This window comes from Solanum tuberosum, unplaced genomic scaffold, assembly GCF_000226075.1.
Source record: "Solanum tuberosum cultivar DM 1-3 516 R44 unplaced genomic scaffold, SolTub_3.0 scf00038, whole genome shotgun sequence".
Taxonomy (NCBI): domain Eukaryota; kingdom Viridiplantae; phylum Streptophyta; class Magnoliopsida; order Solanales; family Solanaceae; genus Solanum; species Solanum tuberosum.
This window is the reverse complement of record NW_006238966.1, coordinates 1,543,980-1,560,225: the sequence shown is the minus strand read 5'-3', so window position 1 is coordinate 1,560,225 and position 16,246 is coordinate 1,543,980. Positions and strand designations below refer to the sequence as shown.

The window sequence follows — 16,246 nt, the reverse complement described above, 5'->3', positions numbered from 1 at the left end:
CCCAAGTGGCTGTGGGGGGGGGGGGTCTGTGCGTGCCCTCCATCACGTGAGTCTTCTTATTTTTGTGTTTGCTAAAGTTCGGTAACTATTGTGGTGCGGACCTCAATGCAGGGACCCTAAAACGTGTCACGGGCCACTTATTAAGTCAAAACTCCCATCTTAGTACTAAAAGAAGGTATAGTATCTTTAATAGGTGGTGGATCGTGCTCAAAACTCAAATTTTGAACCCTAGGAGTGACTTCTTGATTTCACTGTAAATATGAGGATGATTTGATGTTACTATATTGTAGAAATTCAGATATGTTTTAAAATCATGGTGAATACTTACCAAAACTTAATAGGGTAGAAGAGAGCTCTTGGAGGTTGGTGGAGTCGACCAAAAGGTTAAAAGTGAAAACAGAAACCCCAAAATAATGTTTTGAAACTTTAGGTACAGCTATGTGGCCCACCTAGCCTCCCACATGACCCACGTAGATCTGGGAATATTGCTGGCCACATTCTGGAATCGTCCAGTCAGGCTACGTGACCCACACAGGTTAGCCCGGCAGCGTAGCTGCTCTGCTACCTTTTTGTAAAACGATCATAACTACTTATTTAGAAGTCGGATTGATGAGAGGTTGGATGCATTGGAAACTTGACTCGAAGTAATTTAATTTGATAGGTTATTGACCATGTAACTCTTCATATTCTAGGAGATATGATCGATTGAAGCTCACCCTCGTATGATCTTATACGAAAACTTAATCGATAGAGAAACTTTCAAGTCAACTTTGTGCTAAAAGTCCGTTGTGAAAATTCAAATACACTTCCCACACTTATGATTGGACCTTTACATCTAAGCGCAATCACATTCATTGAGTTCAGGTCTAATTTCATACGTCGAATGTTCCAAATCATAGTCCAAAGGTTCGAGGTGTTACATATACTTGCACTTCTGACATAGTGAATTACAAGTTCTTCCATTCGATTACACACTGCAATGGTGGTTTTCTTGGCCGCAAAAGCCGTCGCAGCCACCAGCAGTTTTTCCATGGATTTCATGTTCCAAAACACATCCTGACCCTGGAACTTCACTCAAATCATACCAAAGAAGTCATAAAACATAATATGAACTTGTTAACATGCTTGAAACATATTTGGAATGCAAATACTCAAAATAAGGAGTTGAGGTTGTTACATTTTGTGATGAGTATTAGGAATGGGAATGAGGGAGAGGGGAGAAATGGGCAGTATAAGTTGGGTAACACCTCTTGATCTTGTCAGTTTATGCTGGAAAATGACTTTTTTGCCAGTGCCCATTGGGAGGGGGTGGGAAAATTTGAAATATCAAGTGCTGCTTTCATCTTTGAATTCTGTTCCATATAATTATATAAACTATGCATTGAGTGACTCAGTTATGCTTCTCCCTGAATTATATTTAGATTTTATCGCCAAAATGGTATGTGGAGTGTAAAAAAATATATTATTTTATTGCGAAGATCATTCCAGTGTTTGAAGTTCTTTTTTCTTTTTCTCTTTGACATTATACAGGAACTAGTTACTGAAGCTAGATTTTGGGGAGCATTTGGGTTGTATTCGATTTTAACATTGGTGCGTGATTTGTTTTCTATGAGTTAATCTGCATTTTGTGTTCTTCTTTTGCGGTAGATTGACTTCGTCACCTCAGTTTGGCCAAGCATGTGTTTTCCTATTTGATCAAAAAATAAGATGGCTAAATGGCTTCCTTCAAGCAGGCTTACCTTGCTGCGGGGCTGAGTGGAGGTTTCTTGACATTTGTAATGTCAGCATTCATGCTTCTTGCTTGGATTTCCTTTCGCCTGTCTATGAAGTCCTTTGTTGTCGGATCATTTAGGTATATCTGTTTCACTGCTAACTACTTTTTGTTTGTATAACTCCAGAAGACTGTATATTCTACTGTTGATAGTTTATGCTTCTGACGTTCAAACCTATTGCTCATTAGTTAATTTTAACGTACTCTGCTGATCAAAAGTTGTTTTTGTCAGGTCAACTGCATGTTATGTGATCCCTCTCATTCCTTGTCTAATGTACACGGTGTATTTTGGCGGATTTCTTGTTGCTTTTGTGATTGAAAAAATGGGCATGACAGGCTCACTTCCCCCACCTTTTGGTTAGTATTTCTGACCTGGTTTCTAGAGTAGATATTGACTGAGTACACTTGTCAAACATTTGATCCCTTTCATTTCTTGCCTTAATGTATGTGGTGTATTTTGGTGGATTTCTTGTTGCTTTTGTGATTGAAAAAATGGGCATGACAAGCTCACTCCCCCTTCTTTTTGTTCGTGCTTCTGACCTTGTTTCTAGAGTAGATATTGTTGAAGCATACATGCCAAACATTTGATGATTAATTGATAAATCTGTACTTATTTCTAGAAGATTGCCATTGCCATTGAGGTTATATGTAATGACTTCAGCATGCTAGCCTTACGTTCCACGTAGATACGTTGGCACACAGGTTGATCTACATAATAGTGGCATTGATTAACAAATTTGCAACTAATTAGACAATGAAATGAAAGGTTGAGTTACCGAACCTGAGTCAAAATCTTGCAGTCAAATTGGTATTTTAGATCAAGTTACAACAATTGCAGTTGAAATTCTTTAATATAAATAGTGCAGATTGTTTATTAATCCATGCTGAAATGCTTCATTTATGCACTGAATCTCGATTAGACTAGCTTCTTTTCATGTCCTGCTATCAAGCTTTAAAAATTCATCTCTCTTAGTAGTGACCAAATTATAGAGCATGTGATAAAAATTCTTTTAATTTTGGAATATGTAGTCTTAGTCTCTTGGTTAATTTTGCCTTCTTGAAATTTGTTGATTGCCATATTCCAGAATTATTTCCCTCTGGTACCAGTAGGGCTGGGCACATTTTGGTTTGAACTGAAAAAACCAACCGAACCAATCTTTTATTTTAAAAATAAATTGGCTTCGTTTTTTTGGTTTGTTCTGTCAGTTTCAGTTTTAATTTTTAAAAATTAAGTTATTTGGTTTGGTTTTTGGTTATTGAATATTTTATTCAGTTAACCGAAAAACCGAATTTCTAGCACTGAAGCTGAAGCGTTGGTCGTCCTGGCGGTGATCTGCGTCTCTGACTCCATTAGAGAAACAAATGGTTTGCATAGAAGTGGCACAACACTCTTGCCAATTGAGATTAGTGAGGTGTTTGATTGCTTCATTGAGAGAAATGAACACTTCTGATGATATCTCCTCTTGCAATGTGGAGGGTTGCAGGTCCATCAACTCCAGCGTGTTCACCGCGTCAACCAGATACTACTGTAAATTTGGCACATCTGAAGAAGTAAGAATTCTAGTGGTGGGCATTCCTATACACGTGTGGTCCCAGAAAGTCTTCCAAGAAATTGGAGAAGTTTGCGGAGGAAGAAACAGAGCTCAAAAACCACATGAAGTGGGTGAGAATACTGGTGGCCAACGATAGTAGGAGAATTCTGAGAGAGGTATCATAGGACGGAGCAGAATTACCTTTCACTTTATGGGTGGAGTGCAAAATTAGATTCAAAATATCGCCAGAACTAGGTTGTGAACTGTCGGAGAAGTCGCAAGGATGAAAGCCAGTAGAAAGTTTAAAATATCACCAGAACTAGAATCCCATCAATTTAGGAGTTCTAGTCAGAGACAACACGTGGGTGACAAGCCTATGACAGCTGAAGGTGAAAATTTAAATGAAACATGTGACTTGCACATGACTCACTTAAATGTGAGACTGGATTTGGGCTTCTCGGACAAGCCCACGAGAACTGAACCCCAAAAAATTAATTAACAGCTGGAGGTGAAAATTTAAATGAAACATGTGACTTGCACATGACTCACTTAAATGTGAGACTGGATTTGGGCTTCTCGGACAAGCCCACGAGAACTGAACCCCAAAAAATTAATTAACAGCTGGAGGTGAAAATTTAAATGAAACATGTGACTTGCACATGACTCACTTAAATGTGAGACTGGATTTGGGCTTCTCGGACAAGCCCACGAGAACTGAACCCCAAAAAATTAATTAACAGCTGGAGGTGAAAATTTAAATGAAACATGTGACTTGCACATGACTCACTTAAATGTGAGACTGGATTTGGGCTTCTCGGACAAGCCCAAGAGAACTGAACCCCAAAAAATTAATTAAAAGCCCAGATAGAGCTGGACAAGTGATTTTCTACGAAATTCAAGGAGATAGCAGTCCAGAAGTTCTCAGAGACGACAACTTCATTGATGCCATGGCTCTTCAGGTATCTTGGCATGCAACAATAGTTACAAAGAAAAGGAACACCTACGTGGCAATGACGATGATGGCAACCAATGTTGTCAAAGGCGCGCTTAAGCCCTGATGCGAGGCTCAAAACGTGTTGAGCACTTCGCCTCGCTTTATGTGCACTTCAGTGTCGTCATCAAGGTTCTAAGGCTAATATTTCCTTGCCAATGAGCCTCTTCTAAAGAACTGACACTAAACAATTGATATCTCATTTGATCATAATTTTTTTAAATTTCTTTGGTCATATATTTGTCATTCATGTATATAATTATTAGTCTTGGACTAAACAAATATATATTTGTTTCTTCTCCCTTTGTGCCTTTTTTCATTAAAGCCCACACTTTATTTGCGCTTTGCGCTTAAAGACCTCACACACCTTAGAGCTTTGTTGCGCTTTTCGCCTTTGATAATACTAATGGCAACAGAGGACCTAAACGGGGGAAATCTTTTGGCGGTAAGAGAGTAAGATGATCTCTCAGAAGCAGAATTGGCGATAGAAGCAACAGTGAAAGAGAAGAAAATGGACTTATGTTTTTAATAAGGAACTTGTTAATTGGAAGGTTGAAGCAAAGGCAGTTGTGATCCACCACCAACAAGCAAGCGAAGTGAAAGAGCAAGAAACCTCCACTTGGGTAAAACTAAATTTGATTAAGTTGGGTAAAATTTTTGGGGTATGTAACTTATATTATACAGAGAATGACTTGTTTCTTTCTATTCATCTAGACAAGATACTTATACAAATACATATGCTTCTATGAAAGGAAACTAATCAAAGTAAATCAAGGAAATCAACTAAGAATCTGCTCCTATAATTAAGTTAGCTATATTTATTGAAGATATAATATTTACACCTATTATATTCTATAACAGGGTACTATCTAGTTAAGGGGGAAACAATGCAGCTACCTAAGCTCTCAGGTGGTCTTGGAGTTAGGAATCTTCGAATCCTCAATGAATGCCTCTTGATGAAATGGCTGTGGAGATATGTGGAAGAAGAACAAGCTCTTTGGAGAGAAGTTATACATCACAAGTATGGCCGGGACTCGCAATGGTGTACCAATGAGGTTTCTATGCCATATGGAGTTTCAACATGGAAAACAATAAGATCTTTCTGGACCAAACTAACAGGAAACATCAAACTCAGAATAGGAAATGAAGCTAAAATCCTATTCTAGAAAGATGTTTGGGTAAGACAGGAGGCATTAATGTAATCTTTCCTTGACTTATTTTCTTTCTGTAGCAATCCAGATATCACGCTAGCTGAGAGTTGGGCAAATGGTTGGGATATATCTTTTAGGAGACGTTTGAATGATTGGGAAATAGTTAGGGTGGCACAATTGTTACATGCAATCAATGAGTTTAATGGTTTTGCTGCAAGGACAGACAGTCTCGCGGGTACACTCTGAGGATGGAAGGTTCACAATTAACAAGCTCTATAAGAAGGAATTGGGAACTCAATAAGGCCTCAGATTGGCTAGATGGAAATATGTATGGACAAGCCAAGCACCAACCAAGATCAAATGTTTTGTATGGTTGGTAGCTAAGAGGGCTTGTTTGACTCAGGAGGTACTGTTGAGGAAAGGTGCACAACTAGTACCTAGGTGTTTTCTATGCAAATGAGACAAATGAGACCAACAACCATCTTTTTCTAGACTGTAGAGTCATAGATCAACTATGGTCTCTGTTTTTGAGGCTCACTGGTAACAGTTGGACGATGCCAGAGAATACTGCTGATCCGTTGAGTTATTGGATCAGGAGAGAAGGAAGTAAAAATCAAAAGAAGTGGTGGAGAATTATTCCAGCTTGCATATTGTGGTTCAGTGACAGAGCCAGAATTTTGATCAAGGGGTGTCAAAATATAAAGAAGCAAAATTGCATAGAAGCCAAAGAGTGTCAACTTGTAATATATATATACATATAAGTGCATTAAGATACGAAGGCTTCTTATTCCACAACAACGAAAGCACTTTTTCACTCTTTCATATACTAGGGGATTTCACTTGGAAAAGAAAATGTTCCATACTAATGGATTCGGGTTCATAACCATGGGTTCCAAAGTATGGGGCAAAGGATGTTGCGTTTTGACTTTGTCTCCCAGGATCCACCACAGGTTGGGTTTGAGAGCCGTGTGATGGGTGACTATCCAGCACGGTTCAAGTTAGGTGCACCTCTCGCCTAGTGGGAAGTAATGAGGCTAGTCTGCCCCCCTTTCCCCCTGTCCTTGTGTGGGCCACCCTTCTGAAAGGCGAAAAAGCGGGAGAACCCACTTAGACCCAATAGCGGGCAGGGAATTCGCTATACGCTCTATCTGTAACGAGGTTGGAGTTGTTGCGAATGAGCAATCTATATATATATTTATATACATCAAAAAAATATTTCTATCTGGCTACACAGTATGTGGCTCCGCCACTGTGGTGGTCAATATGGAAGGAAAGAAAAACAAATGAAACTCCATGTAGAAAGTTAAAGAGAATTATATTGCATATTTGTATTTTTGGTGTAAACAGGAATGCATGGAGGAGGTAGAGCAACTAGTAGATATGCTAGGATCTTTGTAATTAGCCTTCCTAGTTCCTGTGTGTACTAATTTTTGGAGGTCACTAGAATATTCTTAATGCTGAGGAATACAACATTACTAATTTCAAAATAAATAAATAATTTTAGGGTAGATTTCCAAGGATATGAAGAGGAGACCACAAAACTACTCCTGCAGATTGATAGCTGCAGACATGCAAGGAGAATGGAGCAGGAGGTTGAAGGGAGAAAGTCAAATATCAAGGGGGCACAAGAATTGAAAACCCTCGTTTCATTTGATGTACAATTCAAAAACTCTAGGAGTAGGAACAAGGGGAGGAACACAAGCTCTTCAAAATGATGAAGTTCAAATTGGTTTCATGGAATGTGAGGGGGATAAACAATAGAAAAAATAGAAGATTGGCGTATAGTTTGATAAAGGGAGTGGAGGGCAGATAATATTTTTCTGCTAGAAACAAAAATAGAAGGGAATATTCTAGAGGTGGCACAACATATTTGGGGAGGGTGATGGATTAGGCATACTTCTTTGGATGTAAGTGGAACAAGAGAGGGGTTCTTTTTATGTGGGATGAGAGGGCGTGGAAGGGAGAGATTTTGGAAACATGGATGTATACAATTTCTTGTTAATTGTATACATCCATGAAAGAGTTCTCAATTTGTTTTGAGAAAGTTAACATGAAAGAGTTCTCTGATTTCATTGAAGACATGAGGTTAATTGATCAACAATTGGAGGATGTTACTTACACCTGGTTCAAATGAGATCAAGAACTTCCTGGATTGATAGGATCCTGATTTCAGAAGAATGGATGCTAACTTAAGTTATTTAAAACAAATACCCTTCGAAAGACTGAGTTCAGACCACATTCCATTAGCTTTGTTGGGTGGCTCATGGGAGAGAAACAAGAATTATTTCAAGTTTGAATATTGGTGGCCAGAAATTGCAGGATTTACTAGAGTTCAAGGATACTGGGAATCTTTCAACTTCACTGGAAGACCTGATCATGTTTTGGCTTCCAAACTCAAAGCTCTAAAATTTAAACTAAAGGAATGGAGGAAAGGTGATACTGGTAATCTAGGCAACTAGAGGGAAGTGTTACCTGAACAGATAGCAGTAATGGATGCAGAAAGGGAAGATAGAATTCTCACCGAGGAAGAGATACCAAAGAAGGCTGAATTCACGTTGGAGTATTAGGAGGTGGTCAGGAGGGAAGAAAGCCTTTGGAGATAGAAATCAAGAGCCTTGTGGCCAGAGGAAGGGGACAAAAAGACAATTTTTCCATACGATGGCTAATGCACACAAAAGATATGACAACATAGATCAACTTATGTTACAGGGGGAAGTCCTGCAAGATTCACACAAAATCGAAGTGGAGATCCTTGAATATTACAAAAAACTAGACACTGAAACTGCTCAATGGAGCCCTACTTATCAACACGCTCAATCGCCCATCATAATAGAGGAGGAAAATGAGGCCTTACAAGGCATCTATCTTTGAAGAGAGTGAAGTGCTGAGATGTTTGAAAATGTGTGCAACTGACAAGGCTCATGACCCTTATGGGCTTACCATGGGATTCTACATCAAGTGCCAGGAAATTGTGAAATAGGACATTATGAGAAACTTCCATGAACAAGGCAATAACATACCTTCAATATAATACTCCCTCCATTCCATTTTGTGACACCCTTTCCTTTTTAGTGTGTCCTAAAGAATGTCACCTTACTATAACTAAGAAAAATTTAACTTTAAAATTTCCATTTTACCCTTAATGAAATGATTTACAACCACAAAATATCTAAGGATTGATTTAGACTACACGTTTCAGAAGTCTTCCTTTTTTTCTTTAACACCATGCCAAGTCAAATGGTGTCACATAAAATACGACAGAGGGAGTATTTCTTTTGTCTCCATTGTAGCTTTTACTTCCAATTAATATTTGTTACTTCATGTTTCAAGCCAACTGGAGAGAAACTAAGAATTCAAGCAGTTGTGTTCAGGAAGATAGTAACAACTATCTATTAGGAGAGTTGATGGAAGGCCTTGAGTGACTTTCTTTTTCTTTTTTAGGGGAAGAACTAGAAAGCTTGAAAGAAGAAGTTGGGGTCTTGGGAAAGACGACTTAGAAGGTCTTTCAATATTTAGAATATCTTTTGTTAGAGGGTAAAAGTCCCACATTGGTTGGGGAATGGACCGGTGGTCTCCTTATATCGACTTGGGCAATTCTCCCCTAATGAGCTAGCTTTTCGGGTTGAGTTAGGCTCAGGTGCCATATCTTTAAATGGTATCAGAGCCAGGTCCATCCCCATTTGGGCTCCCGGTCCACGCTCCAGTCGGGCCTGGGCGTGAAGGGGGGTGTTAGAGTGGGTAAAAGTCCCACATTTGTTGGGGAATGGACTGGTGGTCTCCTTATATGGACTTGGGCAATCCTCCTCTCATGAGCTAGCTTTTGTGGTTGAGTTAGGCCCAGGTGCCATATCTTTACATCTTTATAGCTCTATTTTATAATTTTGAAGTTTTTTCGCCGAATCCCAACACCCGTATCCATACATTGGATCAGTACCCCCAAATCATAAAATTTAGATTTTGCTGAATCTGACGTAAATGGTAAAAGGTCAAACGATTAGTCCATAGGTCCAGACTAAAAAAAAAAGACCTCAGATTCGCATCTGCATCAGATACCTGCATCCGAGTCCGAACAACTTAGCACATTGGGTAGTGTCGTCACATCTTGTTGCAATAAGAATGAACAAAAATAAATAATGTTTGACTAATGTGATAAAATACCATTTAGTGTTCCAAAGACTTTAGCCCTTTTATTTTTACCAAATAACGTAGGAACAAAATGCATAGAATAGAAACATTCCAACTACCCAAGAAAATAATGACAAATAATGAAGAAACTAGTAGATTCTGATATGAAACAACGTAAAATAAAGTAATAAACCGAAGTATGTTCTTGACATTCTTGAGGAAATAAGGATGAAAAATTATAGGCCTGTTAATACTCCCATTGTTCTGAATGTCAAGCTTCATTAGTTTGAATCAGCCTATGAGGTGCATATGTAGTTGTAAGTATGGAAAGGCAATGTGGATGTTAAGGCTAAGTGTTCACACCCTTTTTGTTAGGGCTATGGCTCTTTTAACTTTCGAGGACAAACATTATTTGAAGTGGGAGAGAAAGTAAATATCCCATTTCTCTTGGGCTATTTTCATCCTTTTGAAAAAAATAAAATAATAATAATGAGATAATTAGGGCTGAAGCCCGAAATTTAGGAATGAAAACACGAACAAAAGAATTACCCCCTCGTGTCTCATTTTACGTGTCATCCTTTCCTTTTTAGTCCGTCCCAAAAAGAATGTCACCTTACTATAATTGGAAACAATTTTTCTTTAAAAAATTCTTTTTACCCTTAATGAAATGATACAACCACACAAGTATCTAAGGTTTGTTTATACCATAAGTTTCAAAAGTCTTCCTTTTTTTCTTAAGTACCTTGCCAAGTCAAACGGTGCCACTTAAAATGGGACGAATGGAGTAGTATTTAGGCTCATGTAGCTGCGCCTACATTATCAGAAGCTATTACAAATTAGAAGCAAGTGTATGTCTTCTTGTAAAACTACCAAAAAAGTGATTCAAAAGGGATGTGGGTAGGGGAGAATGGACGTTGATTCCTTGTCTATACAATTTGTGAGAAATACACAAAAAAGAAATTGAAAAGAAAACTCAGCTCATCATTCCCTCAAAGCAAAACAAAATTACATAAGAATCTCTCTAACTATTTCTAATGATTCTACAATTATAAAACACTATATTCTTAACACTCTCCCTCAAGTAGGTGGATACAAATTGTATGTACCAAGCTTGCTACAGATGTAATTGATCTGAGATTATCAAGAGAGTTGCTAAACATATCTGCAAGTTGATCATTGGACTTGATGAACTTTGTGACAATGTTTGCGTTGAGTATCTTCTCACTGAAAAAATCGATTTTTCTGTGTTTATTCCATTCCTAAAGTGTACTGAATTTGATGCAATATAGAGTGGTGCTTGATTATCACACTAAGTTCCATGTGACCGGTTTCTCCAAACTTCAATTCTTTGAGTAGTTGCATGATCCATGTAAGTTCGCAAATTGCCACTGTCATGGTTTGATATTCTGCTTCCACCGTAGCCCTAGCAATCACATTTTGCTTCTTTACCTTTATGAAAACACCAAGGTACCTCCAACTAAAACACAATATCCAGAGGTAGAACATCTATCTGAAGATGACTTTGCCCAATCTGCATCCGTATAGCCAACAATGTGCTAATGTCCTGTATTGTCAAAGAGAAAACCTTTCCATAGAGCAGATTTTTTTTTTTTTGAGACAAGGGTAACTTTGTATTCACACCAAAAAATTCATCATCCAAAAAATGATGAATTGGAAACTTACATCCCACCCATGGGTATACTTTACAAGTTTCCTATAAAATCAGCTAAATCTATTATATCCCCTACAAGATTTTGTTTACACCAAAAAAACAAAAGGCTTATACAATTCATTCTAATCTTCTGTAAATTAGTCTTTTGTTCCTCAAAACTTCTTAAATTTCTTTCTTTCTAGAGGGTCCACCATATGCAAGCAGGGATAGTTCTCCACCAGTGTTCATTTCTTCCTTTGTTCCCAATACCTTTCCAGCTATTTAGTAGTTCCTTTGTTGTGCTAGGCATCACCCATTTAACTCAGAATACAGACTAATACATCCCAATATGTATCAAATTGAGAGTTCAGAAATTGACTTACAATGCTTATTGAAAAGAAATATTAAGTCGAGTCAATGGGAGATAATTCAACTTACCAGCCAATCGTCTAGACATTCCGGGGTCACTTGAAGGCTCCCCTTGAGCTGGTATGCGTCTTGTGTCCTAGGTATGATGGATATCTCAAGCATCCTACTTTTAAAATGATCCAGTGAGGTCCCTGTGCGGACACCAATACAAGTGCACACGATCGCATATAAAAAAGGATTCACCCTTCGCGATCGTGGCCCTGAGACTACCTACCGCAATGCTCTGCATCAACAACAAGAAAACAATAATGTAGTTTTCTTGTCCAAAACTCACCCGAACTCCTCTAGTCCCAACCCAACCTTACAAGTCCCAATACAGTATATGAACCTATGGGAAGTCTCAAACTATGGAATGGGATGCAAATACTTAAAATGTGGGGTTGTTATATTACATTTCCTTTATGTGAAAACCTTGTTATGTGATAAAATTGCTCTTGCATTGCAGCATTTATGTATTAACAATTTGATAAGTTGGTATCTTGTTTTCCTTGTAGGGTACTTCATTCCTGATGTTATAGTGGCAGCAATTATTGGACTGGGGACTAGTTGGTCTGTTGGACCTATTTTGCCTGTTGTGAGCCACTGGTTAGCCAGGTCATCTATACTGCATTTTTTGCTACACAGCAGCATTCTCGCTTTGGCTCTTTCATCACAATTCTTTCCGTACAGTACCGATGCACCTAAAAGAGTTATATTCCAGCATACCATCCGAAATGCAGGTAACAAAGAAGTATCAATTCATTTTCCTTGATATAACGGAAGAAAAATAAGGAAAAAGAAGGGAAGAGATTAAAAAAGTAAATTATTGCTTACATTTCAATTCAAGTGTATCTTTCAGTTTTTGGTTGTTTCTTAGATGCTATGGATCCCCTTTTGACGTATAGCTCTCTCCTTTCTGGAGTTATTGAACTAAACGGGCAGAAGATGTCAAGATATGCCTTATCATATCATGTCGTACTTAATTTATATGACTTCATCTTTGGTTCCATGAAGGGGAAGCAGCTCATTGGTTTATGTCTCTCGGGTATAATAGTGATCATCTATCACAGTTGTCTGATTTGATTGGAACAGAATAAGATACAGTTTCTGCTTTTAGATTTTTTCATATTTCGGAGGGCTTAAAAAGCTGCTTGGAAGGTGTAACCCCCTCTTTTACTTCCTTTCCTCTATTAATTCCAACCAAACATAGTGCAAGGATAGAATCCAATAGTACAAGTATGCAACTTAGTTTTTGGAGTTTATCTGTGGCTTGCATGCCCTTCCAGATAAATTCTGCTGTTTCTTATTAATACGTTAATACTGACTTTACAGGTGCCAGTAAAATTATGGAAACTACCTATGATTTTGCCGTTGTTGACTCCAACACTCTGCCTTTCGTTTTCAAGCATGCCCCTGAAGTGGCCAACACACTGCACATTAATACAGAATTATCCTTTGATGCTGTCAAGCAGTCTCATCAAGAGGAGTGGATGGTAGTTACTTTGAAGCTTTCGCCATGACTAGCCTATCATATTTTCATATGATATTTGTGTGCTTTTTTATAAAGAAGGAACAGAACATAGGCCTGTTGTCTTTTACAAAGATCTTGAAGTGGTTAGATGTGGTCCTATATATTTTACAGCTTGTATCCAGTCCTTGCTTCCCATTAGTAGTAACATGCTTAGGCGGCAGTATTTCTGTTGTACAGTTTTTGCAGCGCTTCCTTATTTCAGTATTTAAAAAAAGAGAGTTGGAGTAGGCAGAACTGCTCTCATCCTGAATCCTCTACCTGGTGGTTTTAAGATCTTGTTTATTCAAGACTCAAGAGCTATTATCATATGATGTGTCCTTTTTTATGGAAGATGTTCTTGGATCTGATGGAGGAGTAAACTAGGTTACAACAGAGTATCGTGCAACTTTTCCTAAAGATTTGCTGTTGTATTGATAGTGGCACTATGATATATTAGTAATTTTTATCTGACTGGAAATTCAAATAATAATTTTTGCTTCATGAGATTGTCATGGAATGTGACATAATCTTCTCCTTTTTGTAGGGGATCTTTCCAATATCTTCGCTGTTTTCAAGATGCATGAAGTTTCCTGCAAAAGGATCAGATGTTTCGGTTGAATACAATCATTTCCCACATCTAACGACTAATAAGCCACAAGAGAATTTGAGTGGGGGTTCCCATAGGATCTACTTGGAGTTCTCCCTCGGGTAATTTGGATAAGTACAATAACTGTCTTTACTTCATACGACAGTTTCCAAAGTGAATCTTATAAATGAGTTCAGGAGTCCTCACCCTGGGTTAAAAAGAATGTATTTTTTAATGTGTCAAATATGAAATATGGCCCAAGTAAAAGGGATCCACACTCATTTAATAACGTTTAAATAAGTGGAGATCCATTTTCGTAGAGGTTACCAACTTTTTATGTGATGTCACTTTATGTTATCTCGTGGTGCCCTGAATGTTCTTCATGTTCTGGTGTAGATATAAATGATGTGCTGGATGTATCAAAACTTTTTAGTAGTCAGATTTAAGAAAGATCCTCTGAAATATGCAGTTCATGGCATGATGATGTTTGCTACTTGTTGCTAGATATGGTTGTTGCCCATCATTTTGATAAATATTAAAGTTTAATAGAATATTAACACTGTGGGGTCATAGAACTGAAATTTTACCTTATTTTGGACTCTGCAAATATTGTTGTACACACAAACTTTTCTATCTTTGTTGCATGGAATTGACACAAAAAATAGAGCAGAACTGCGTAAAAGATGAATTTTTAAGTTAACCTTATTTGATTGTGGCATTTTCATAAGTTGATCTCAAGAATACCACTTTCAAAAATAAAAAGATTAAAAAAAACTCTTGAGAATGAGTTCATGGATCCATGGTCCTTAGTTATGAATAGAATATATTTATAATGTATCAAAGGCGAACATGGCTCTAACCTCTGAGGGCCCAGACACTTATTTAACCTGTTTAAGTTAATGAATACAGGTTGCCATTATCTGTAATGACACTTATGTGATATTATGGTGCCCCGAATGATCAAATCATGTTCTGATGTAGATTATTTGCAAGCTGTATCAGATTTTAGTAATCTGATTACAGAAAATTCCCTCTGAAATGGGGAGTTCATGCCAAGACAATGCTGTTATTTATTGCTGGATACGATTCTCACTATTTTGTCTGCATTTGAAGGTTTAATAGATAGATAGCATTGTAGAACCACAAAAATTGATTTTAACTTGTTTTGATTCTGGAAATATTGTGAACAGGCAATTTCAATCTTCACTGCTTGAAATTAATGCCAGAAATGGATTGGACTATAAACATGATGAAGTTCAAATTATTTTTTTGTAATTTAGCTATGATAAGGTTTCCTATACTATTGAGTTATAGGTAACTTCTCTGTCCCTTTAAATCAAAGCTTCTTCATATTTCTCTCTTGTCTGCTTTCAGTTCCTTGAAGGAAGTGTGGGTTGCAGTCCTCAATATTACTGGTTCGCTATCCAGCTGGTCATTTGCAGATAACATTCTTCCAGGTAGTCTATGTTTTCATAGCTTTGAGTATGGGCCTTTTCCTACTGCAGCATTGTTAATAATCCCAGACTTGTTATACAGTTCCTGAGAAGACTGGTAATGGTCCGCCATCATATATATGTAGATTAAGTGGTGCAGGCGATAAAAACTGGACCTTTTGGTTGGAGGTATGACTTCAAGCCAGATGCTCTATTTCAATCAATTGGATGAACTTTTGCAGAATATGTATGCTTGTGCGTTTAATCTTCCCGTGTGATCTAAATGTTAATGAAAAAAATTTAGTCGACTGTTGATGGCACTTTGGTGGGCAAGTTTTGATATCTTTCCCAGACCTAGACGAGCAATTGATCAGGACTTGCAAAGAATTCAACATTGCCTCAAAGCTATTTTAAAGAATTTAAAATAAACTTAAGGTTCATCATATTTCTATTGATAATTCCATGTGATAGGGGGTAGGCATCGAGAGTTTCTGATGCTATATTGATGTTCTTCTGTCACCGGAATTATAAAGGTTGACACTACTAGCGCTTTGTCCAAGCCAACAATAAATTCTGATACATACTCATCTATCACCCACCTATCAACTAAATGATTACTCTATCTTAGAATTTGATACAGTATGGATATGGAAATGAAATCCTAAACTAAGAACCAGAACTAAAGGATAAAAGATAGACACAAGGATGAAATTAATTGACAATTAAAGCTCTTAATAACTTTAACCTACGAGCTCAACTCTCTCTACATGAGAGCCTCCGTTTCTCTTGTTCAAGTGATAAGCCTTTGTCCTCTTCTTCTCTTGTTTAACTCTTTTACTTGCTTTGTTTCTGTTGGTAAATTTTAGTAGTATGAGTTTTAGAAAGCAGAGAAGTCAAGAAGAATATTGGTAGAAGAACATTTTTATTGATGTCTTCAGATTTCATTTATAAGACTGGAATGAAAAACAGAAAGCAGTAAACCCACTACTAGCATATTCCTAACTCACTAACTTACTCCTAAATAATAGGAATAGATGGCTAACAACTAATTGACTAAGTCTTATCTAATATAATGCAGTAAAAGTAAA

At 37.5% G+C, this 16,246-nt stretch overlaps 1 protein-coding gene across 3 annotated transcripts in view; it reads left to right on the top strand.

Moving 5' to 3' along the window:
* Window positions 1-16,246, top strand: part of LOC102600886 (endoplasmic reticulum metallopeptidase 1) — a 42,081-nt gene that overhangs the window by 16,201 nt on the left and 9,634 nt on the right. For 2 of the 3 annotated variants that reach the window (XM_006343105.2, XM_015306821.1), the window contains exons 13-20: window positions 1,531-1,590; window positions 1,734-1,852; window positions 2,004-2,128; window positions 12,145-12,369; window positions 12,962-13,122; window positions 13,684-13,847; window positions 15,100-15,182; window positions 15,262-15,347. In XM_006343105.2, coding sequence (XP_006343167.1) covers window positions 1,531-1,590; window positions 1,734-1,852; window positions 2,004-2,128; window positions 12,145-12,369; window positions 12,962-13,122; window positions 13,684-13,847; window positions 15,100-15,182; window positions 15,262-15,347 — 1,023 coding nt within the window. The remainder of the gene's footprint in view (window positions 1-1,530; window positions 1,591-1,733; window positions 1,853-2,003; window positions 2,129-12,144; window positions 12,370-12,961; window positions 13,123-13,683; window positions 13,848-15,099; window positions 15,183-15,261; window positions 15,348-16,246) is intronic. The other variant, XM_015306819.1, reaches the window with a different exon arrangement.